General features: G+C 43.3%; 1 protein-coding gene across 1 annotated transcript in view; it reads right to left on the reverse strand.

Annotated features, from left to right (window-relative positions):
- Nucleotides 1-25,629, reverse strand: part of SMC2 (structural maintenance of chromosomes 2) — a 1,579,182-nt gene that overhangs the window by 445,305 nt on the left and 1,108,248 nt on the right. The window contains exon 18 of the mRNA XM_044060351.1: nt 13,084-13,219. Within this exon, the coding sequence (XP_043916286.1) occupies nt 13,084-13,219 (136 nt within the window). The remainder of the gene's footprint in view (nt 1-13,083; nt 13,220-25,629) is intronic.

Raw genomic sequence — 25,629 nt, forward strand, 5'->3', positions numbered from 1 at the left:
CACCTTCTTACCATATCTGTCCATGGCTCTGCTATCCCTGTCATTTGGCAAGTGGTAAGAAGCTTAATGGGCTTGTCAGTTGAAAGGGAAATGACAGAAGGGTCTGATGAGGGATTATTCTAAGGAAACTTGTCAGCCTCAGGAACCTTATAAAATCTAACATTTTAGGAGCAGGAGGTGGAGACACAGGAGCTTGAGAGGCAGACATGAAGGTGTCTAATAGAACCTCAAGAACAGGAGGGCACTGCAAAAGCTGCAGGGGAATCCATCTGGAGGAGATCATCTCTCTTTTGGGCCTCAGACATCAGAGAGCTTTCCCACTTAAATGCTCCATCATTTTAAAGAAAAGTAGCCTGAAAGAAAATGTGTCCACTTGAGAAGAGGAAAAAACGTCCTCCTCGTCAGAAACCAAAGCAAGACATGAATGCATCCAGGAAGAATAAGCTAAAGACTCCTCTCCAGAATCTAAATAATGTTCATCAGAAGTCATCTTCCTAAACCTATTTGGAGTACAAACAGAAGGAATCCCTACAGGGAAAGGGTCTGACAAACCCTGAGGTTTTAAAGCCATGACGGCTTTTTTTAAAAACAAAAAAAAAAAAAAAAAAAAAAAACCCTTTGGTAAAACCTTGCCACTCCTTTTGTGGGTCCTTAGTAACAGCAGCAACATGTCTTGGTTTTTATTTCTAGGTATGTCCGCCCTGATAAGCCAGAGGTGCTGAACCCTGATGTATTTCTATTAGAGAACCTGGGATTTCTTCCCTTATTAAAATTTGCAGAATCCCCCTAGGCTCTTCCAAAATTACCAGCCACAGCTCCCCTTCTCATCCTCAAACGTCAGCTCATCCTCAGAGGGCGTGAAAGCTACATGCCCTGTATTGACCTCCAATGGGGTTACAACAAGCAAGGTGGGCATTGGTATTGGACAATACACAGTCTCTTTATCAGAGATATCTGGCAGAGGCTGGACAGCAGAAGTCTCAGTTTTTAATTTATTTTTCAAAGTCGGCTGGATGCCCAGATGGGAAGATTCCAAAGTCATGGTTCCTTCAGCAAGGACCTGTTTTTTCAGGTAGACCAAAAGAGAGGAAAGACAGCTGTGAATGGTCTTAGGAACAAAGGCCTGGCAAATAGAACCAGTTTATGGTTGTGCTCTGCACCTAAACAAAAAATGTACTCCAAGTATACTCTTATAGGGAATCTGCCTTCCAGATTCACATTTCCCCCTTTCTGGATGACGTGTACCTACAATAAAACAAGCTAAAAGAAAGAGTCCTTTACTCAACGCACAGTGAACTGTACTAGACAGCTAACCTTCAGAGCAAATCTGAAACGCTGAGTTTGGTCCAGTGCAAAGACGTTCTAAGGGTTTTGTGCAAGTTAATCACTTACTTACCTTATGCTTCGGATGTAGAATGTGTCTGATGTACACAGCATGGAAGACTATAAGCTTTGTTATGCTGGCCAGACATGTGGCTTCCCTTGGCAGGATATCCCTATAGTAAGGCATACTGCAACAGTAACCAATGAAGGACATCAATAGTTCAGTTTGACTAGCATTCTTGGTCTTGTCTAGATAAAACATGAACTATAAACATCCAAAAGCTGCAGGATATTTTCCTTCTTATTCTAGGAGTTTGGAAAGAAAAGTAGCAGTTGCATGGCCTGGTCAAGCACCACATCTGAGATCACTTTCAGCAAAAGTAAGGGCCTGATTATGCCAATGTAAAATTCTTCTGGTTGTGGTGATGGACAATAAAATGCACTGCTTTCCATGAAAGAAACTTAAAAAATAGTGGTCTGCCAAGTTTGAAGGAGCCAAGCCAGTTTTTCTAGGATGAAATTTAGATCCCAAAGAGAAGGCTCTGACTTCCTTTTTGCCTGAAATGTAACCCCCAACCCACCCACCATTTAAAAAAACAGCTTTACAAAAAGTATAGAAGCAGGGTGGTTATACTTGCAAACAGGCAGGCTGAAATGGCAGCTATAGATGCTACCTGAACTAATGCATAATAAAGTCCCTTCTCAGAAAGGGTGGAAATATGATCTTGGAGCCGATGTCCTTGGAATTGTACCATGTTACCAATATGGTCCATTTAAGTTTGTGTGTGGGGGGCAGGTTTTCTGACCTCAAATTTATTTAAGGATCAGGTTTCTGTCTTAATCTGCAAGACATGGGTGTTTTATATTTGGGTGTACATGGCTCCCCCTTTTGTTGGGATAAAATACTGTACAGAAAGGGCAGAACTCTCAAGAGGGAGGACCAGGGTCATCGTTGCTACACAGAACTAAGACAGAGACAACACTGTCCTATTATTACACTCTTCGACACTTGTAGATTAAAAGCAGAGAGGAAAATCACACAGGAGGTCTCTATTCCAGGGCACAGAGAATTTGTTCACTGCTAGGGCTGGCTTACTCAGACAACGCATCCAAAATTTTGCAATTTGTCATCAAGGAGTCCGTGTTCATCTCTGGAGAGCCCTGGATTAAAGTCAGATGACAGAAGGAATTCGGTTATCACTTGTGGGATTTGGGTGCAAACCTAGAGAGATGGTCTGCCTATACATTTTTGGTGGGCAGAAAGTACAGTTGTGTACACTTACCATAAATGTAGATGTTAGAGTATTCACTGTTGCAGTCATTACATTTGGGTAATCTGCTGGCAGGTTGCCCTCAGTTGGCCTGATTAACAAAGTCTTGGGTCCTGCGTCGGTTGCTGTCCCTTCTTCCATGACGTCAGGGGTATAAAAACATGCAGCCTATGCCATTTTTATCAGTTTTCTTGCCCCAGATGTCAGGTGCCCCCCAAATGGGGAGCATATATATATATATATATATATATATATATATATATATATATATATATATATATATATATATATATATATATATATATATATATATATATATATATATATATATATATATATATATATATATATATATATATATATATATATATATAACACAACAAATATACTTCCAAATAAAAGCAAATACACCAAAAAGGCTTTTGAGCATAGTAAAAGGAAGAAGAGGTACAGTAAGAGAAAAACAGGGGGCTGGCGGGTGGGTAACCAGGACTGCAACAGTGAACACACTCAAACATCAACATTTATGGTAAGTGTACACAACTGTACTATGTTCTTCGTATTTCACTGTTGCAGTCATTACATTTGGGTAGAATCCCAAAGCTATGGTTGGGAGGATGGAATTGTACAGTACTAGGAGCAGCTATAAGGCCCTGCAGGACAGCAGTGGCAAAGCCTGCTCTGGATTTAGAGAAGAGAGGTAAATGGTAATGTTTGGTGAACGTATGAATTGAACTCCAGGTAGCAGCTTCTAGAACGTCTCTGGTAGGAACCCCTCTGAGAAAGGCTGCAGAAGTAGATGCAGCCCTGGTGGAATAGGATCTGATCCCCTTGGGAACAGGTTTACCATGGTGCATGTAGCAGAAACTAATACAGTGGCTTATCCATTTTGAAATATTCTGCTTTGAAATAGCCTTTCCCTCTGCCCCTGCAGCAAATGCCACCAGTAATTGCTCAGACTTTCTTAGAGATTTTGTCCTGCTTAAGTAAAATCTTAGTCTTTAGGCATAAAGGATGGATTGGTCCTGAGCGCCACCCTGTCTGGCTAAAAGATAATAAAAGGCTCCACTGCCATGAGAGCCTGTAGTTCTGAAATCCTTCTAGCTGAAGTGACTGCTAAAAGAAAAGCTGTCTGCCAAGAGAGAAATGTTACGTCTGCAGTAGCAGCTGGCTCAAAAGGAGGTAGGGTGAGCTATTCCTAACACAAAATTGAGGTCCCGTGCAGAAGTTGGTGCTCTCCTGGGAGGTCTTAAATTTTTGGCCCCTCTGAGGTACTGCTTTAGTAGGGGATGAGAAAAGAGGGGAGGGCTCTGTGTTGTAATGAGCTGAAATGGCAGAGGCATGTATTTTTATGGAAGAGAAAGATAGGCCCTTGTGAAGCATCTCAGTTAAATATTGCAGAATCTGAGGAATATTGGGCATTGCTGTGCTTATTCCTTGGCTTGGTTCCAGGCACAGAATCTTTTCCATTTATCAGCATAAGATTTTCTAGCACTAGGCCTTCTAGCCTCCAAAATGACATCCATCAAAGGTTTGCTGAGAGATGTAACCGGTGAAATTAGTTGATTAGCCATGCTGCAAGATTCAGAGTTTGGAGCGGAGTGTGCAGAATTTGATAGTTCTGCTGAGACAGTAGATAAGGCGTCTGAGGCAGGTACCACGGAGGAAGGTGTGACATATTGCGTAGGAGTGGGTACCAGTGTTGGCGAGGCCAGTCTGGAGCAATCAATCATTTTTGGTTTTTCCTGTCTGACTTTTAGTAAGACCTTGGAGAGCAGAGGCAGAGGGGGAAAGGCATAGACGGATAGGTTTTTCCACCAGAAGGATAGAGCGTCCACTTTCCAAGCTTTTTTGTGATGAATTCTTGTGCAGAATTTGTCCAACTGATAGTTCTGGGGTAAGGCAAAAAGATCTATGTCTGGGGTCCCCCATTTGCGTGTCAACATGCTGAAGATTTGTGGATCCAGTTTCCATTCGTGTGGGTCCATAAGATTTTTGCTTAGTTCGTCTGCCAGAGTGTTTTGCTTTCCTGGCAGGAATTGAGCTTGTAGATGTATTTGATAAGTCAAGGCCATGTTCCACAAAGCCATGGCTAGTCTGCAAAGGGGGTAGGAATAGGTACCCTGCTTGTTTATGTACCACATGACTGTGGTGTTGTCTGTTATCAGTAGTTGTCCTGGATGAAGATAGTCCTTGAAGGCTGTCAGAGCATTCTGTACAGCTAGTATCTCTTTCTGGTTGATATGTAGGTGCATTTGATTTGGGCTCCATTGGCACTGAATGCATCTCCCTGCCATATGCACCCCCCAAGCATAATCTGATGCGTCCGTTGTCAGGATTTGTGTGGCAGGGGGTGGAATTGACAGTCCCTTGTTTTGGTGACAGGCCTCTGTTCACCATAGGAACTCTTGCTGCAGGCAAGGAATGATAGTAATCATTGCTTCCAGGCGGTGACAATGTTGACTTCATAAGCTTTTTAGGTACCACTGAAATTTCCTCATATGCAGTCTTGCATATGGAATTATTAGAATGCAGGAGGCCATGAACCCCAAAGCCTGCAGAATTTGTCTTGCAGATAGCTGGGTTTTTGTGGCCACTTGTTTGAAGTAAGTCATCAATTGAATTTGTTTTTCTGGCACAAGGTAAGTCATCTGGGCAGTTGTATTCAAGCTTGCATCCAGGAATGTCATTATTTGAGAGGGTATCAGATGCAATTTCTTTTCGTTAATGGTGTACCCTAGACAAGTTAGAAGTCTTTTTACAAACGCCAGATGTTTTAGAAGAGTGCCCTTGTTTTCTGCATGAATTAGACAATTGTCCAGGTAAGGATAAATCTGAATGTTTCTTTGTCTGCAAAATGCAATTACTGGTGCCAGACACTTTGTGAAAACCCTGGGCGCAGTAGATAAGCCAAAGGGCAGTGCAGAGTACTGGTAATGCAAATAGCCTGCTTTGAAGCGGAGGTATCTTCTGCAAGATTCCCCGATTGGGATATGCAGGTAAGCCTCAAGTCTAGAGTTACCAGCCAGGCATCTTTGCCTAGCATAGGCAGTAACTGTTGTAGAGGGTACCAGGAAAAGTCTTGAATAAAAACCTTGTCACGTTTCCTTTTCTGGTACAGGTTGAATAGCCCCCATATTCATGAGGGACATAACTTGTTTTTGGGCCTCTGCCCACTGATTTGGAGGCAGAGCTGGCCATCCATTTGGGACTGGCAACGTGTGGAAATGAAATCTGCATCCCTGGGATAGTATATTTAAAACCCACTTGTCCTGGGTAATTAGATGCCAATTTTGTGCATGAAGTGCCAGTTCCCCCCCCCAAAGGGGCTGCCAAAAGATAAGTGCTTGGTGATGGCAGAGGAAAGTCATTGAGACTGTTTACCGTAGGGAGGTGCCTTGCTACTTCCAGATTTGGAGGTGGAGGCACCCCATTGTTTTGTTCTGTAAGTTCCTTATGACTGAAACCTGGAGCCTTTGGAGTGTCTGGGTTGACCCTGAGCAGCTCTGATGGGTACTGGAAAAGACCAGTTCTTAGTAGGCCAGTGCCTACTGAACCTGGGTGGCTGCACTTGTAGGAAATCTTTTACAGTTTGCATAGATTTAGCTTTGTCTTCCATCTTTTTCAAAACTTCTTCTGCCTTATTTACCAAATAGACTGTCCTGTTGTAAAGGAGCATCCAACAATTTTGCTTTAACATGATCAGGCAGATTTTGCTCCTTGAGCCAAGCATGCCTTCTTATCACAGAACCAGTTGCAGCTGCCCTGCAAGAGGCCTCCAAGGAATCAAAACCACATTGCAAAGTATGCTTTCCAACTTGTTCAGCTGAATGCAATAAATCCTGTAACTCTACTTTCCATACAGTCAGAAATCAACATCATTTTCTGTTTAAGCCCATGACATGCTGCTGCTATTTAAGCATATGAAATTGACAGTTTAAAGCCCTGATTGCCAAGGTTGCAGATGTGTAAACCTTCTTACCCCATCTATCCAGCGCCCTTGATCAGAAGAGGTAGGATTTTTAGCAGTAGAAGTTTTAACACCCTTGGGACCCTGAGAAATGGTTTCAGGGTCAGCAGTAGGGATTTTAAAAAGGAATTTGTGGGAGTCAGGAACCCTGTAATATCTGTCTGCCTTACTAGGAGCCGGAGGCAGAGAATCAGGAGTCATGCTGGATTCTGAGAAAACATCAACAATGCCGAGAACAGGAGGTATAACCAAAGGCCTATGCTGAGGAAGAAGGAAATCCCTAAGCCTCTTTTTATATTCTGAGAAATCCTGTCCCAGTGAAAATGCTCCCTTAAGGTATGCAGTTTCTTCAAAAGAAAAATCCTCAGGAGGAGAAGCAGAAGGGATGGATTCTTCTGCATCAGAGTCCTCATAAGGTGGAATAGATAATTCCTGATCAGAAGAGGAATCAGAAGAAATGGAAACCTGATCTGATGATTCATAATATTTGCCTTGCCTAGGCCTCTTAGCAGGAGGGGGATGGGAACGCCTGATCAAGGTAATTAAATCCTCAGCCATTTTGATTAGTTTTTTAGGCATAGGAAACTGTGCACGTGGCCCAAACGTTGTTTTTTTAGACATAGAAGTTGATTTTGGCCTAGGTTTTGAAGATGGCGTTGGTTTAATATACAAATCTTTAGGCCTGAAAACACCCTCAGAAGCCGGTGCCTGCTCAGCGGCTCCGGACCCATCTAAGATAGAGACATCGGCGGGCTCAGTACTTAAAGTGACTCTGAATGGGTCTCAGTAGAGGCCTGCAAATCAAAAGTAGCAGGCATCAGGGGCTGCGAAAGCACCTCACTGAGTACCGGCGACTGGCTTAGAAGTTTTGTCTGTTTTGGATCTCAACGTTCTGTCTGTCTTTTTCTTTGCGTTTTTTGTGTATTCCAGTAGTCAGATTTCTAACAGACGACATTTCTGGGTAGTTAAATCTTGAGCCAAAATATCTGGATGCAAAAATATACCGACGCTTAATAGTGCGTTGATTAAATTTAGCACAAAACGGACAGCAAGGCACGTTGTGGTCAGGGTCTAGGTAAGGAATACAGTACAAATGAAAATCCTTATGAGATATTTGCTTCCCACAAGTAATACAATTATTAACTTTTACTGACATTGGTAAGGAGCAAGAAAAAGTTTCCCCAACGGGGTACTTAGCTTTATGTTGAAGACTTCGGTTCTGAAACTCAAACAAAAATTTCAGGAGTCGGCCGACCGGCACTTGCGAACTGCTTCTGCTTCGGGCACCGCGCGGCAAGACAGACTGATGAAAATGGCGTCGGCTGCATGTTTTATACCCCTGACGTCATGGAAGAAGGGACAGCAACCGACACAGGACCCAAGACTTTGTTAATCGGGCCGACTAAGGGCAACCTGCCAGCAGATTACCCAAATGTAACGACTGCAACAGTGAAACACGAAGAACATTGCAATAGGTATGGGACTAAATGTTCTGTGTTGATGTTGCATTCCAGACCAATATTGCTAGCCTGCTTCACAAGTAAGAGCTAGTGCTCCCTAAAGTCTGATGGACTACATTGCTGTAGTAGTCTGTGACTAATTTTAGGGCAGTTGTACACAGGGGTCATCCCGAAGACCTGTGTGCATAAATAACTGCAAACATGTTTGATACCAATGTCCTTTTCTTTATCTTGGCTCAGTTGAGAAGGACTACCATAGTACCTGTGTGCACCCCCTTCAAGCCTAGTTAGAGGGATCTGTAGTGGTGATGCAGTTCTCTTTTGGGTCAACAAATGGCATTCCCAGCTTGGCTTGCACTTTCAACATCATGCAATTACATTTGCTGTGAGCCAGAAGCATCATGGAGAGCTTACTCCTCTCTTGAGAAAGTTCAAACCCTGGCACTGCATAGGAACCACCGTAGTATCCTCATGTGTAGCCATGCCAAAGGAGTCATGTAGATGAAAGACATGTATTAGTGGGCCTTAAGGACCATTCTTGCTAATGTAGAGGGTGGACCTGCAGCCAGGGGGGAAACAGTGGGCATTGTCACTTTTTCCTTCCTGAGAAAGATCATACAATTCATTACATTCTGAACTGCCTTCTTGTAACATTTGGTTTCTGAAAGGAGTCAGCCTGTATTACTTTATTTTAAACTGCTTTATTAAACCACAGTTTACATGACCACACACACACACACACACACACACACACACACCAGACAAAAAACATAAGGGCATTTTCATGTGGTACACACACTTTTCTTATTAAAAGATTTTCATTCCAACATGACAAATTGCTAAGTTCCTGCCTTCCCTTAAACCTCACTCCACCTGCTGTACTTTATTCTGCATGCATTGTTCCCAGAAATTCTGTTTATTTTTATGTAATTCATTCCTTCTCTTATCCCTTTATAATATTAATTATTTCAATGGTTGGTTTAGATTTTGATTTCCATTTTCCAGTAATTGCTTTTTTGGCAGCCAATAGTATTAAAGTTGGTAAGGCCTTTCTCTCTAGGCAATTCAGATCCCATGTCCCTGCTCAAAAGAATCATTTCCTCAGTTAAATCCATTTGATCCACTAATATTTCTGCCAGCTTGCTACCTCTAATTTATCATCACACCTCCAGCATTTGTTATCTACCAGAGGAAAATTCTCTGAAATCTGCTTGGGGTATAAAAATACCTACACAAACACAAGCAAAATTCCCAAACCTTCTGGACTTAGTTGTATAATTGAGAGGCGCACAGATGTCCTCACATCGTCTCATTAGAAACTGCTTTTGTTTTTCCTCTCATTTTTTTCTGGCCTCAGATTGATTCTTACAGTCACATCAAGCAATATTTTATTTTGCCCTAGCAATTATCCATCTCTAACAGCAGCTTTTGCTCTAAACTGAACCAAAAATTTTAGCAGAGTTCACCTTTCACATTAGCTCTCTACTCTTCCTTTCTCTTTGCCTATACTCGGACATCAATCCCTGGCAGACGAGGCAGTCTCTAATATGCAAGTCCAAGCTTTTGTTTGGCCTTATTCCATTCCATCACTTTCACTTAGTTGGTCTCAATACTTTGGTTCATTTTCCAATGTCCTCCAGTAAATGCCACACCCCTTTTGCCCATTTTCTATAACCCTACTTGCAGCCATCCCGATTGCAAAAATCTCCTTTCTCCATTTTAGTGTTGGCTTAGTTCTTAGAATACTTAATAAATACAATATTCTGTACAATTGTTGCTATTCTCCTTAAGGACCTGCATCCAAAATTCTACTCTTTCCTTATTTCTAAGCACCCATCCTCCATTTCATCATCATCCCCTTCCACTTTTAATTTCAACATTTTGCTTATATTATGAATATGAACCTTAATTGCATAGCAATAAGGTATCCCCTTCAAATCAGGCAATCCTAAACCAGCTTACTCTATGTGGAGAATCATTATCCCACTTTATTACTCTTTTCCCCTCACAAATCAATTCTCCTCAATTATTGTCTACAATTTCTCTTTTAGTTGATAAATATAGGTCTAATCTGTAAACAAAACAAAAAAGGACCAAAACATTTTTACTATCATATCTATTATCACAAACTTAAGAGTTTCTCAGTTTTTGTATGGACTTTAAACTCTTCCCACATTATCCTTGGCTATCACGACAGAATCCTTTTCAATCCTTATACTAAAATAGTTCATGTGATGTACCTATAAATATGACTATTGCCAAACCAACCCACTTGTGTGTACACAGTTTACCAGAATAGCCTGTGTGTACATAGTTTACCAGAATAGCCTTCGTTTTACCTTCATTAACTTGATGTCCTGAAAAGACCTGAAAATGTCAAAATGTTCCCAAATACCAAAATGTCTTTGACTGGATATTTCAGGTACAAAAACATATCTTCAAATAAAAGTAAGCTTTTCTGGATTACCATAACATTAATAACCTTGAATTTGAGGGTCCCTTATTTTCTTTGCCAATGGCTCTAAATATAAAGCAAATAAACTAAGAGGAAATAAGATACCTTTGCTTTGTTCCTCTGTTCAAATACAACTTGTTGGACAGGAATCCTACTACCTTAATTTGCCTTTGATCCTTCATATCACCTCTTAACCTTACAGTTCCTGTGACAGTGGCCCAAAATGCAAATACTTGTCACGGGGTGTATTTAATAACTCCTCTTTGGATGTCCTCAGGAACAGGTTGTATTTTTTTATCGATGCATGAGACTGATGCCCAAGTGCAGACAACAGTATTAGAGCTGCAGTATATCATGTGCTTGTCGCCTCTTAGGGCTCTCACCATAATTTCTATGGGGTGCTATTTAAGGGCAGCATCTAGGACCTTCATGTACATGTTCTTGACATGGTTTCCTTAATCCTGTAACACGTCTGGCAATTAACTGCTCTCATACATGGGGTGATATTGATACAGAACATTTGCTCAAGTTGTCAAGGATATGACTCAGACCATCTTAACATTACATAGTGTGTTACATACAGGTGTAAAGTAGGATTCTTTACTCATGTTCAGGCAATAAGTTTTCATATAAGAACTTACAAATTTAACTTCAACTCTGTAAAAACGATTCGGTTTCCTGAGTGTCAGTGGCTAATTCAGACTGTAATAAGGCACCTTCAAAGGGACCTGTCCTCAAGGAAGACAAAGTGAACTTGGGAAATTCAGTTTCTAACTAATCTGGGTAGCATTTTCTTTTATGAAATATACACCTTTTTAACTCATTTAAAATGCTCCTACATAAAAATTTAAAATGCTCTTGAAGAATCCATCTGGTGGAAGGGGGTGGGGTAGGGGGAATCTGAAGGCAAAACCTGAAGTTATTGGTTTCATAACTAATTTGTGAACTGATACAAGCAGATGTAAGATAAATCCTTCTTTTTGGCCACAAGTTGGAAGATTTCTCTCCTTTTAGATGGAGGGCTGTTTCAGAAGTAGGGCTTGCTAGGCAGTGGAGGGGAGAACATGATTCCAGACATGTTCACAAACTCCAAAATTAACCATTTGCACCTGAAAGGGCCAAGGAAGGCAATTGCAGACTGATACTGCAACTGTTCAGCATACACAGTGCAGTTTGAGAAGTTCAACATGATCAGATATTCTGTCCAAACGGATGAGCTTATTCCCTAATATTTATAACCTCAGGCACAGAAAACGGGAATGTTAGATTACATAAGAAGGTTTCTTGCTGCATGAGGAACTCGCGTGCCAGCTGCAGGTGCCTTGAAAAAAGTATCCAGCCATGACACAGAACAGATTCATACGAGATTACTAGGCTAATGCCTCTAGGGCCATAACAAGCCTAGCCAAGTAATACCCTTTCTCCCTAGTTGACATCGGTTAGATGGTGCTAATTTGTTCAGCTGGGCCAAAAATTTGCCATTGTTTGTTCAAGGGATGCACCCCCCAACCACCACCACCACACACCTCAGAGAGACCCTGTGCAACTTTTTTTAAAGAAAATGGTCCTTAGGGAAAAGAAACTTTGAAAACTAACATCAGTTTAAGTGATTCTGTCAGCAGAGTATGTGTAAGTTACTAAGTGTGTCCCACTTAGGGTGCCAGATTTGGAAAGATATTGACTTGTCCATTCTAAGTCCTGTGGCCTGTACTTAGTGTCTTCCTCTCTTGATACTTTTAGACCAAACCTTTTGGAAGGACTTGTCTTCTGTGAGAACAGTTGTCAGGGAATGTCATCCTCTTAAGAAATCCAATATCTATATAGTTCAAAAGTAAGTTTTTAAATGAGATAAAAATATAATCTCAGAACAGAAGAAATTAAAAAGGTTCATTTCCATCTGAGAGATTACCACTCTGAAATTGCCTGTAAAGGTCAGGTAGACTAACAATTGATCACTTCTTGCAACTAAATAAATGAAAATGGCAAAGTCTGCTCCCCCTTTTAAGACAAACAAGATGAAATCCTGGGCTGGGGAGGAAACTAGCCCTGTGCTGGGAGTACCCAAAAAGCTCCAAACGTAAGATGGAAGGCAGATGTATGTATGTAAAAAATTCTAGCAAGGAAAGAATGATTGCACAGTGGCGATTCCTGTGATAAGCATCTTTAATATACAAATACCCAAAATGATGTCAAGCGATAAATCTCCCAAGAAAATAAGCACCCGCCACACAGACAACACACACATTCCAACCAAAGGTCAGTCACACCAGCTTTATCAATTACTTTACTGGTCTTGCACAATGCAGGTTTGTACAGACATGTTCTACTACAACTAAGTCTCTGCAAGCTCAGCTACCTGTTAACCTCACATGGAGAGTTTCACCTGCAGAAGGATGCATCAAAATAATGATCAATATATACCTGCTGGCTAAAATAGTCTTGGAAATACAATACAGTGGTTAAGTAAATGAGGAGATTCATTTATTACCGGATTAAACAAGACAGCATGGCAATGTTTGTAAGTGCAGCAGCAGGTAAATCAGTTATGAGTAGGCTGTGTAGTAAATGCAAACTTCACATTAGTCTGCAAAATACTTTACATACTTTTCAGCTGTATTCTTCAAGCTGACCAACTCCTTCTCCACAGTTTGTATCTCTGTTTCTTTCATTTCGAGTTCGTTCTTAACAGCTTTAAGTTGCTGAAGGTTAGCCAGCACAGAAGAAGATTGCTGACGTGCACCTGCATTCAAAGACAAATGAGTCATTCAACAGTATAAAATCAACAGCAGCAGCAACACACCTGCATTAACAAAATAGCATGCATTCTAAGTAACTGTAAGCAATCTTAAATTGTATCATAAAACAATTAACCTTTCCCCACAGCATCCCCTACTCTTAAAGGAACAATTCCTGCAGAGCACTGACAAAAGTTAAGTACTTATTACCGTATTCTGTCTTCTTTGGAAGCCTACTTGGCAAACACTACAAGACCAAACTCCAGCAATCAATTTTCAATTAGCAACCATATTGTTATGACACAGAATTAGCAGTCACATTAGTCTTCCATAAAATAGATGGCTTCATCTTTCTCTCGTCAAGCACTACAGAAAGTGCACGCATGTAAATAGAAAATAAAGGATTCTTACAGCCAGGGATGATTTATGACATTTCTCCACGGTCAGTCAACAACTAGGTTCATAGACTCCTCTCCACCATTCCTAAATGGCATTCCTCTGACAGCGCATGCACAAGTACATACTCAAATGTTAGTGCAGGCAGCAGCATTGTGTTCTACAATATAAGGGTATGCCCCACCGCTGATCTTCAGTAGTAAACAAACCAATGGAAATCTGAAACCTACACTGTTCATAAAAAGTACAGTTTTGTACCTACCATAAATGTAGATGTTCGAGTAGTTATGCTGCCGCAGTCATCACAATTGGGTTATCCTGCCGTCAGGCGGTCCCGCAGTTGGCCTGAATTCCAAAGCCTTGGTCTGGCGTCGGTTGTCGTCACTTCTTCCCTGACGTCAGTGCGGCAGGGGTATAAGAGAGGCAGCAGATGCCATTTTCTTCAGTTTTTCTTGCCCCAGATGTCAGGTGCCCCAAACTAAGAAGGCAAAATAAGAAGCTTGCAAAACATACCTTAGTGAAAAACAATAGTACTAGTTGTAAGCAAATACACCATATAGACATGCATCCCAAAGGTTGATGTACATGGAGGTATAAGAAAAGCCTTGTTAGGTAGAGGGGATGGAGGGAGGGTAACCTGGACTGCAGCAGCATAACCACTCGAACATCTACATTTATGGTAGGTACAAAACTGTACTATGTTCATCGTGCTATGCTGCTGCAGTCATCACACTTGGGTAGAGTCCCAAAGCTATGGTTGGGTGGTAGGAGCTAAACTGGTAGGAGCTAAACTGGGTTAGGTGCAGCTAAGATGCCCTGCAGAACTGCAGTGGCAAACCCAGCTCTGGTTTTTGATGGTAATGCTTGGTGAAGGTGTGCACTGAACTCCAGGTAGCTGCCTCCAGAATGTCCTTTGTTGGGACTCCTCGGAGGAAGGCTGCTGAGGTTGCTGTAGCCCTGGTAGAGTGAGACCTAACACTAGCAGGCACTGCTTTCCCATGGTGTGAGTAGCAAAAGCGGATGCAATGTGCTGTCCATTTGGAGATGGTCTGTTTTGAAATAGCCTTTCCTTCTGAACCTGGTACATCGGATACAAGGAGTTGGTCAGATTTTCTGAAGGCCTTTGTCCTGTCCAAATAGTAACGTAACTGTCTGTGAATGTCCAAGGAGTGAAGGAGTCTTTCTCCTTTATTCTGTGGGTTTGGATAAAAGGTGGGCAAGTGTATGGTCTGATTGAGAGCCACACTGGATACTACCTTCGGCATGAAGGCAGGGGTGGTGCGTAAAGATACTCTGTCCTGATGGAAAATGATGAAAGGTTCCACTGCCGTAAGAGCCTGCAGTTCTGAGACTCTGCGTGCTGAGGTGATAGCCAGCAGCAGGGCTGTTTTCCATGACAAATATTGAAGCTCTGCTGAAAAGGCTGGTTCGATAGGAGGAAGTGTTCATTTTTCAAGCACAAAATTTAGATCCCAAGTTGGAGTTGGTGGTTTTCTGGGGGGGTCTTATATTTTTTGCCCCTCTGAGAAACTGTCTTAGCAAAGGATGAGAGAAAATGGGAGGAACTGTATCATATTGAGCTGAAATGGCTGAAGCATGGCTCTTTATGGATGAGAAGGAAAGGCCTTTGTGTAGCATCTCAGCTAGATATTGGAGTATGTGCGGAATATTTGGGATGCCAGGATTTAGGTTTCTGGTCTGGCTCCATACACAAAATCTTTTCCATTTGTCTGAGTACATTTTTCTGGTGCTGGGCCTCCTAGCCCCCAAAATGACATTCTGGACGTCCTTTGAGAGAAGGGTTGTTTGACAATTTAAGGTATTTTCCATGCAGCTAAATTTAAGGTCCTTAGTTGACTGTGAAGGATCTGACAGTTTTGTTGGGTTAACAGCAGAGGGAATTGAGGTAAGATCCATGGAGGGCTGCGAGTCAAGTTTTGTAGTAGTGGGTACCAGTGTTGACGTGGCCAGTCCGGAGCAATGAGGATAATCTGCGGTCTCTCTGATCTGACTTTTCAGTAATACCTGGGTCAGTAGAGGCAGAGGTGGGAAGACGTAGACTGACAATGCTGTCCAACTGAATGATAGGGCATCCACTTTCCAGGCCAGGGATAAGTCCTTGTGCAAAATTTTTGTAGCTGGCAATTGTTGGTTGAGGCAAACAGATTTATGTCTGGTGGTCCCCACCTTTGAGTTATCATTGAGAATACTTGTGGGTAGTCTCCACTCATGAGGGTCTGTCAAATTTCTGCTTAATTCGTCTGCCAATATGTTCTCCTTTCCTGGCAGGAATTGTGCTTGCAGTTGTACTTGGTAAGTTAATGCTGTGTTCCACAAGCCCATTGCCTGTCTGCATAGTGGGTAGGAGTGCGTTCCTCCTTGTTTGTTTATGTACTACATAACTGTGGTGTTGTCCGTCCTCATTAGAAATTGGCCTGGATGCAAGAGGTCCTTGAAGGCTGTTAGTGCATTTTTTTACGGCTAGCATCTCCTTTTGATTGATGTGTAGTTGCCTTTGGTTTGCAGAACATTTGCCCTGTATGCATTGCCCTACCATGCGTGTACCCAAGGTGTAGTCTGATGAATCTGTTGTCAAGGTTTGGTTTGTTGGAGGTGAGACAAAAGGAAGGCCCTTGTTTGCTTGGCATGCTTGAGCCCACCATAGAAACTCTTTCTGAAGGTAGGGAATGAGAGTTATACTTGCTTCGAGGGAGTGTCTGTGTTGGGACCATACACTTTTTAGGTACCATTGTAGTTTTCTCATATGCAGTCTTGCATATGCAATTAGTTGAATGCAGGATGCCATGTACCCCCAATGCCTGCAGGAATTTCCTTGCAGTGAGCTGGGTAGAAGTTGCCATCTTTTTGAAGTACTGAGCCAGTTGTTTTTGCTCGTCTGGCGTAAGGTAAGCCATCTGGGCCGTTGTATTCAAGCTGGCACCCAGGAAAATTATTTCTTGTGAGGGTATTAGTTTTGATTTCTTTTTGTTTACTGTGTACCCTAGGCAACTTAGCAACTTTGTTACAAATGCCAGATGCTGTAGTAGGATGTCTTTGCTGTCCGCTTGGATCAGGCAGTCGTCCAGATATGGATACATTTGTATTCCTCGTTGTCTGCAGTATGCAATTACTGATGCCAGGCATTTCGTGAATACTCTGGGCGCAGTAGATAAGCCAAAGTGCAATGCAGAGAATTGATAATGCGTTGTGCCTGCCAAAAATCTGAGGTATCTTCTGCAATCTTGTCTGATAGGGACATGCAGGTATGCCTCTTAGAGGTCCAACTTTACCAGCCAAGACTCCTTGCCCAGCATGGGAAGAAGCTGCTGTAGTGTGAGCATTTTGAATTTGGGAATGTCCAGGTACGTGTTTAAAATTGAAAGGTCTAAGATGGGTCTCCAGGCTTTGTCCTTTCTTGGTACTAGAAACAGTCGAGTAAAATCCTTGACCTTGCTCTTTTGCAGGTACCTTTTGAATTGCTTTCATGTTCATGAGAGCTGAAATTTGCTTTTGTGAATCTGCCCCATTGGTTTGTTGGCAGATTTGGCATGCCTCTCATCCATGGTAAAGTATGAAAATGAAATCTGTAGCCTCGGGTAATAATATCCAGAACCCATTTGTCCTTTGTTATGATGTGCCAATTTTGTGGAAAGAGAGCCAGTTTTCCTCCTAGAGGTGCTGCCTGGGCAATTTTGCTTGGCAGGCGAAGAGGAAAAGTCACTGAGTTTATTTTCTGAAGAGTTGAGATCGGTAGTCTCCCCCTCTGAGTTGTTGTTTGCCATTGTCTAGGCCTGAATGTACCTTGTGCCTGGCCTCTGCCCCTAGGGCGTCTGCACCTGCCCCTTTGGGGTCTGTCTGAAGCAGGAAAGGACCAGGTTTTTGATGGCCAGTTTCTGCTGAAGCGAGGAGGGTTGCACCTGTAAATAATCTTTAACGGTTTGCATTGATTTTGCCTTTTCTTCCATTTTCTTTAAAACTTCCTCTGCTTTGACACCAAATAAGGCATCCTTTTGCAGTGGAGCATCCAGTAACTTTGCTTTGACATGTTCTGGTAGGGTCTGCTCTTTTAGCCAAGCATGTCTACATATTACAGACCTTGTGACCGCTGCTCTACATGAGGCCTCCAAAGAATCAAAACCACACTGCAAGGTATGTTTTCCCACTTGTTCTGCTGCATGCAACAAATCCTGCATCCCTTTGAAATCTAGTTGATCTGTTTGAGGGATCATTTTCTGTTTTAACTGAGTAAGCAAGTACTGCTGGTATTTAATCATGTGGAACTGGCAGTTTAATGCCCTCATGGCCAAAGTGGCAGAGGTATACACCCCCCCCCATCTTTCTAATGCCCTGAAATCTCTTTCCGCAGGTAGTGGATTCTTAGCAGTAGAGGCCTTAACCCCTTTGGGACCCTGGGAAATGGTTTCTGGGTCTGCAGCAGGGCTTTTATATAAAAACTTGTGAGAGTCAGGGACTCTATAGTATCTGTCTGGTTTAGGTGGTGCTGGAGGTAAGGAATCTGGATTTAGACTGGATTCAGTGTAGACATCATCCAGAATGTCTAAAACAGGAGGAATGGCTAGGGGTCTATGCTGAGGTAGAAGAAACTCACGGAGTCTTTTCTTGGAGTCAGAGTAATCTTGTCCTTCCCAGAGGAAATGCTCTCTCATGGTGTGCAGGGTTTCCCCAAAAGAGAAGTCTTCAAGGGGGGGGGGGGGCAGAGGGAATAGACTCCTCAGCATCTGAGTCTTCATAGAGAGGGAAGGGGTCATCCTGTTCCTCAGAGTCTGCTGAGGAAATGGATTCCTGGTCAGAAGGAGGTAAATCTTCCTCCAGTCTAGGCCTTTTGTCAGGAGGGGGCTGGGAACCTCTGATAAGGGTAATCAGGTCCTCCGCCATTTTGAGCATTTGTTTTTTAGGCATAGGGGCCTGTGTGGGAGTCTGTGGACCCGGTTTCTTAACCTTTGGAAGCCTAGCGTATGACTTAACAGAGAGAGTCGTCGGTTTAAAGATGCCTTCTGAAACCGAAGGCCTGTCCGTAGTCTCCGGATCGCCACCAGGGCTGGCGTCCGCGAGTTGAGGAGGAACCGGCTCCAGTGGTCCAGTAGATTCTGTCTGAGAGGTAGTCGTATTTTCTAAGTCTGCGGTAGTCAGGGGCTGCGTAGGTGCCTCACTGAATACCGAAGATCCGGCAGCAGGCCTAACAGAGACCTCGGTATCTGGTCTAGGCTGCCTTTGTCCTTGCGTTTTTTAAACATAGCGGTTGTCGGAGGTTCCAACGACATGATGCAGTTGAATTTTCTGCCAAAACAATGTCGGGCGGTATCAGCCTGACGCTTAATAGTGCGTTTATTGAACCTAGCGCAAAAAGTACAGTTTTGTACCTACCATAAATGTAGATGTTCGAAGATCCACATTGCTGCAGTCCTTACACTTGGGTAGTCCGCTGTCCTCGGTCGGCCCGAATATCAAAGTATAAGGCTGACGTCGGTCAAGGCGCATTAGACTGACATCAGGACGTCAGGGTACAAATGCGCATGACCGACGTCATATCCTCAGTCTTTTCTTGCCCCAGATGTCAGAAGACCCTAACAAGAAAGGTCAAAACACAAAGACAACAAACAACCAACCAACCACCCTAGCACTAATAATATGTACAATATATACAATATACACAATATTTACATTCCAACCCACACAACCGCCTCTAACTACAGAGGGGAAGGAGGGAGGGTAAATTGGACTGCAGCAATGTGGATCTTCGAACATCTGCATTTATGGTAGGTACAAAACTGTACTATGTTCTTCATCTCACATTGCTGCAGTCCTTACACTTGGGTAGAATCCCAAAGCAGAGGTAAGGGAGGATGGCACAACTATAAAGAAGCAGGAGCTGCCAAAATGCCCTGTAAAATAGCAGTGGCAAAACCAGCCCTAGATTTAGAGTAAAGTGGAAGGTGATAATGCTTAGAGAAAGTATGCACTGAACTCCAAGTAGCTGCCTCCAAGATATCTTTAGTTGCCACCCCTTAAAAAGCTGTTGAAGTGGCAGTAGCCCTAGTGGAATGAGGCCTAATCCCAGCTGGAACCTCCTTGCCATGATGGGAATAACAGAAAGCAATGCACAACCCAATCCACTTAGAAATAGTTTGTTTTGACACAGGCTTGCCCTGAGAACTCAAAGCAAAAGAAACAAATAACTGCTGAGACTGCCTGAACCCTTTAGTTCTGCTCAAATAATATCGCAACTGCCTGTGTATATCCAAAGTGTGCAAAATCTTTTCCCCTTTATTTTGGGGGTTTGCATAAAAGGTAGGCAAATGAATAGTTTGGTTTAAAGCCACACTAGAAACCACTTTAGGCATAAAGGAAGGATTAGTACCCTATCCTTATGGAAAATTAAGAAAGGCTCAACTGCCATAAGGGCCTGTAATTCAGAAACCCTTCTACAGAGGTAATGGCCAACAAAAAGCAGTCTTCCATGATAAATATTTCAACTCAGCAGTAGCTGCAGGCTCAAAAGGTTGTAGAGTGAGTTTCTCCAACACAAAATTGAGATCCCAAGCAGGAGTAGGAGCTCTCCGTGGGGGTCTTATATTCTTTGCCCCTCTAAGGAATTGCTTAAACAAAGGATGAGAAAACAATGGTGGGTCACAATCATAGTGAGCAGAAATTGCTGCAGCATGAATCTTAATAGAAGAGAAGGACAAACCTTTGTCCAGTAACTCAGTAAGATATTGAAGAGCCACGCTTAAATTAGGCTTAGAAACATCAAATGCTTTTGCTACACTCCAAAATAAAAATCTCTTCCATTTATCTGCGTACACTTTCCTTGTACTAGGCCTTCTGGCCTCCAAAATAACATTCAAAACTTGCTGTGGAAGCTGAAACCCTCCAGGGTTTAAAACAGAATATGCCAGGCTGTCAGGTGAAGAGAGTGAAGTTTGACATTGAGTAAATGACTGTTCTCCTGAGACAGCAGGTGTGGAATCGAAGGTAAAGGCCATGGAGGCTCCCGTACCAGACTTCTCAGTAGTGGGTACCAATGCTGTCGAGGCCAATCTGGAGCTATTAAAATCAGCTTTGGCTTGTCCTGTCTGACCTTCAGAAGTACCTTTGGGAGGAGAGGCAGAGGTGGAAAGGCATACACATGAAGAGTGCTCCAATTGAATGAAAGAGCATCCACTTTCCAAGCTGTGGGATGAAAACTTTTTGTGCAAAACTTTGTTAGCTGGTAGTTTAGTGGAGAAGCGAACAGATCTATGTCTGGAGTTCCCCATGACACTGTCAATTTCTGAAATACATGAGGATCCAATTTCCACTCCTGGGGATCCATAATTTGTCTGCTCAACACATCTGCTAAGGAGTTCTGTGCTCCCGGCAGAAACCTTGCCCGTAGATTTAGCTTTAAACTGAGAGCAGTCTCCCACAAAATCATTGCTTGTCTGCACAGAGGATAAGAATGTGTTCCCCCTTGCTTGTTGATGTACCACATGACAGTTGTGTTGTCTGTTAGAATCAACACCTGCCCTGGAAGAAGTAAATCCTTGAAAGCTATTAATGCAAATTGGACTGCTAACATCTCCTTCAGGTTGATATGTAGATGTAGAAGTCTGGCAGGCCACGTGTCTTGTATCCACTTTCCATTTAGATGAGCTCCCCAAGCTTTGTCTGAGGCATCTGTCGTTAGAATCTGACTCGCATCTGGCCGGGTCACAGAGAGTCCCTTGTTTAGGTGACATTCCTGAGCCCACCACAAAAATTCCTTTTGAATGCAAGGTATTATCTGAATGACAGTGTCCATATCTTGGCAGTGCTGTGTCCATACATTTTGAGATACCATTGTAGCTTCCTCATATGCAGTTTGGCATTGGGAAGCACCAGAATACAAGATGCCATGAACCCCAAGGCTTGAAGGACTGTCCTTGCAGTCAGCCTGGACTGATGAGACAATTGATGGAAGTAAAGAGAAAGATTCTTTTGCTTGTCCGGGGTCAAAAAGGCCATCTGGGATGCTGTATTCAATCTCACACCCAGAAAGCACATGTCCTGAGAGGGTACTAGACTGGACTTTATTTCGTTCACAGAATACCCCAGGCATCTTAGCACTGCTATCACATAGTGTAGATGATGAAGAAGTTAGTCCTTTCCTTGAGCCAGAATCAGGCAATCGTCCAAATAAGGATAGATCTGTATTCCTCTTAGCCTGAAGAAAGCTATCACTGGAGCCAGAACCTTCGTGAACACTCTGGGCAGTAGATAAGCCAAAGGGCAATGCAGAGAACTGATCATGAGAAGTCCCAGCCCGAAACGTAGATACTTCCTGCAACTTAGCCTGATAGGAACATGAAGGTAAGCCTCCTTGAGATCCAGAGTCACCATCCAGTGATCTTTGCCCAGCAGAGGTAAAAGCTGTTGTAACGTCAACATTTTGAACTTGGGAATGTCCAGATAAGTGTTGAGGATAGATAAATCCAAAATTGGTCTCCACGTGTTCCCCTTCTTTGGTACTAGGAACAGGCGAGAATAAAATCCTAGGCCCACTTCTGACAGAGGGACCGGTTGTATGGCTCCTATTTGGAGCAGCAGAGAAATCTGTTTGTGAGCCTCTATTCTTTTCTTTGCTGAGGAGGAACGTCTGGCATGCCTTTGAAAGGAGGCAAGGTATGGAAATAAAACCTGTAACCTTGGTGTATGATATCCAATACCCATCTGTCTTGGGTAATTAAACTCCAATTTTCCTTGAAAAGTGCCAACCTTCCTCCCAAAGGTGCTGCCAGACGAGAAGGCTCTGGCAGCTGAAAAGGTAGGTCATTGGGTCTGTTTACGAAAGGACTGACCCCTGCCCTCACCCGAAGACTGTGCAGGTGAACTCCCTGTTCTAGGCCTGAAAGAGCCCTGAGCTCTGCCCCTACCACGTCTAGACCTACCCCTAGACTGGGAATCATAAGAAGGATACGTCCACCCCTTGGTAGGCCAATTTCTGCTAAACTTCGGAGGCCGAACCTGCAAAAAAAACTTTAACAGTCTGCATAGACTTAGCCTTGTCTTCCATTTTCTTTAAGACTGCCTCAACAGGTGAACCAAATAACACATCAGATTGTAAAGGAGCATCTAAAATCCTTGTCTTAACATGGTCAGATAAATTCTGATCCCTTAGCCAGGCGTGCCTGCGAAGAACTGACCCAGTGGCAGCCACCCTAGACGAGGCCTGTACAGCATCAAAACCACATTGCAAAGAATGCTTACCCACTTGTTCAGAGACATGTACCAAATCTTGTAACTCTTTACACTCAATACCTTCCGCCAGAGCATCTACCTTAGACTTCAATTGAGACAGTAGATAGTTTTGGTATTTCAACATGTGAAACTGGCAATTCAGAGCCCTCATAGCTAGGGTGGAAGAAGTATAGACTTTCTTTCCCCATCTATCCAAAGCCCTGGCCTCTTTATCTGGAGGAACCGGATTTTTAACAACAGAAGCCTTAACACCCTTAGGCCCCTGACTAACAGTTTCTGGGTCCCCTAGGACTCTTAAAAGATACTTATGAGCTTCAGGCACCCTATAATACCTATCCGGCTTAACAGGAGCAGGAGGCAAAGAATCAGGATTAAGAGAAGCCTCTGCAAACACATCCTCCACAACATCCAGAACAGGAGGTATAGCCAAAGGCCTATGCTGGGGTAAAACAAAAATTCCCTAAGCCTTTTCCTGGAATCAGAGAAGTCCTGACCTTCCCACTTAAAATGCTCCCTCATGGAATGAAGAGTCTCTGAAAAAGACAAATCCTCAGGAGGAGAAGCAGAAGGAGTAGAATCATCCACATCAGAATCAGAATAAGGAGAATACTCCTGCAAGTCTTCAGCCGAAGACTCTGAAACATCTGAAGCCTGCTCAAAACTCCCCAACTCAGGTTCCACCCTAGGCCTCTTATCAGGAGGGGGCAAAGACCCCTAATCAAGGTAATCAAATCTTCTGCCATTTTAAGCATATGCTTCTTGGGCACAGATCCTGAAGAACTAGGAGTGACACCAACTGAAGCTAAACCTGGCCTGCCTCTGGGAGAAGCCTTGGAAACAGAAGGAGAAGGCCTAACCACCCTAGGAAGGGAGGGGAGTACAGTAACCTGAGAAGCCCCTTCAGCCTGACCTGCCTCCTGAGAGGCCACATCCTGCAATAACAAGGTCTCCCCCTGGGACTCCAGAGAAACCTCCGGCGGAACCACCGGCTCCACCGACACCTCCAAAGAACCGGCGTCCGATACAGACGACTCGTCTAACCTGGGCTTAGCTGCCTTATCCTTGCGCTTCTTCGAAGAAGCGACGCCGGAGCATCCGACGGCATATTATAATTGCACCGCTTCCCGAAGACTAACCTGGCACAATCTAACCTTCTCTTAATAGTGCGCGTATTGAATCTAGCACAAAAGCGACACCCAACAACGTCGTGCTCAGGCCCTAAACAAGGAATACACAAAGTATGATAATCTCTATGCGGTATCTGTTTCCCACAAGAAATACAGTTATTCACTTTTTCTGACATCCGGTAAACCACTGAGGCAAGAAAAACTAAAATATTCCCACGGGTACTTAGCCAACTTTGACTCGGTCTGAAACTCCGAATTCGAAAAATTTCAGAACGCCAAACGGCACTTGCAACGCTGCTTCTGCATCAGACCATGCGGCAAAAAAGACTGAGGATATGACGTCGGTCATGCGCATTTGTACCCTGACGTCCTGATGTCAGTCTAATGCGCCTTGACCGACGTCAGCCTTATACTTTGATATTCGGGCCGACCGAGGACAGCGGACTACCCAAGTGTAAGGACTGCAGCAATGTGAGATGAAGAACATCAGACAACCAGAAACGTTGTGGTCTGGGCCTAGGCAAGGAATACAATAAGAATGAAAATCCTTATGAGTTATTTGCTTCCCACAAGAAATACAATTATTAACTTTGTCTGACATCGGTCTGAGGCAAGAAAAGTTTCCCCAATGGGCAGAAGACTTCGGCTAAAATTCTGTTCGAAAATCTCAGGAGCTGGCCGACCGGCACTTGCGAACTGCTTCTGCTTCGGGCACCGCACGGCAAGAAAGACTGAAGAAAATGGCGTCGGCTGCCTCTTTTATACCCCTGCCGCACTGACGTCATGGAAGAAGCGACAACTGACGCCGGACCAAGGCTTTGGAATTCAGGCCGATTGCGGGACCGCCTGACGGCAGGATAACCCAAGTGTGATGACTGCAGCAACATAGCACGATGAACATCTTAAAAGCATTTAGCTGGCTTTGTATCAAAAAGGGATGAAGCCCCGATTACAGCCCATATTCAGTGACCTTGGTGCTGGAGAAGTCAATTGTGGAGGGAGAATAAAAATGAGACAGATCCTGTTTTAACAATCCTGGGGAAAAGGATGCAGGACATATGTCATGCGATGTGCACTCTGCCTACAACTTCAAGCAAAGACCAGTAATGGATGTGTTAGGCTTCAAAGGGGTGGAGCTATGGGGATAGCATCACTTACAGATGCAGATGACAAGCCCTTGTAACAACCTATTGCATGCCCAGCCTTTGGGCCCATGTATAGGCATATGCAAAGGAGTGGCAGGTTTCAAAAAACTGGGACCATGCAGGTATATGCAAGAGGAAGGCATAGTTAAAAGACAAAAAACGCTTAGATGGCTGCCTGAATTAAGCAGAAAGAATTTGAGAGAGGAGAATAGTTACAACTATGCAGAAAGTAACTGCAATTGCTGCAATAATTTAGCAGGCACAGGAATAGGGAAAGGAAGTTTTACCAACAGGGATGCACATACATATGGGTATAGGCAAGAGGGGGGTGGCATTTACTGGAGGAATGAGCAAAAGAACAGCTGTACTGGAAACAAATAACTCAGGAGATAAAAGTAACAATACGACGAGGCTAAGCAGAATTTTGAACTGCAGGTTAGAGACTGCCTTCATTAAGATGGAAAAAGTATAGACAAAAGGACAGGGACGTTCTAACTGACAGACTAGCTC

This window comes from Protopterus annectens, chromosome 2.part0 (assembly GCF_019279795.1).
Source record: "Protopterus annectens isolate FY-2018-M chromosome 2.part0, PAN1.0, whole genome shotgun sequence".
Lineage (NCBI taxonomy): Eukaryota > Metazoa > Chordata > Ceratodontiformes > Protopteridae > Protopterus > Protopterus annectens.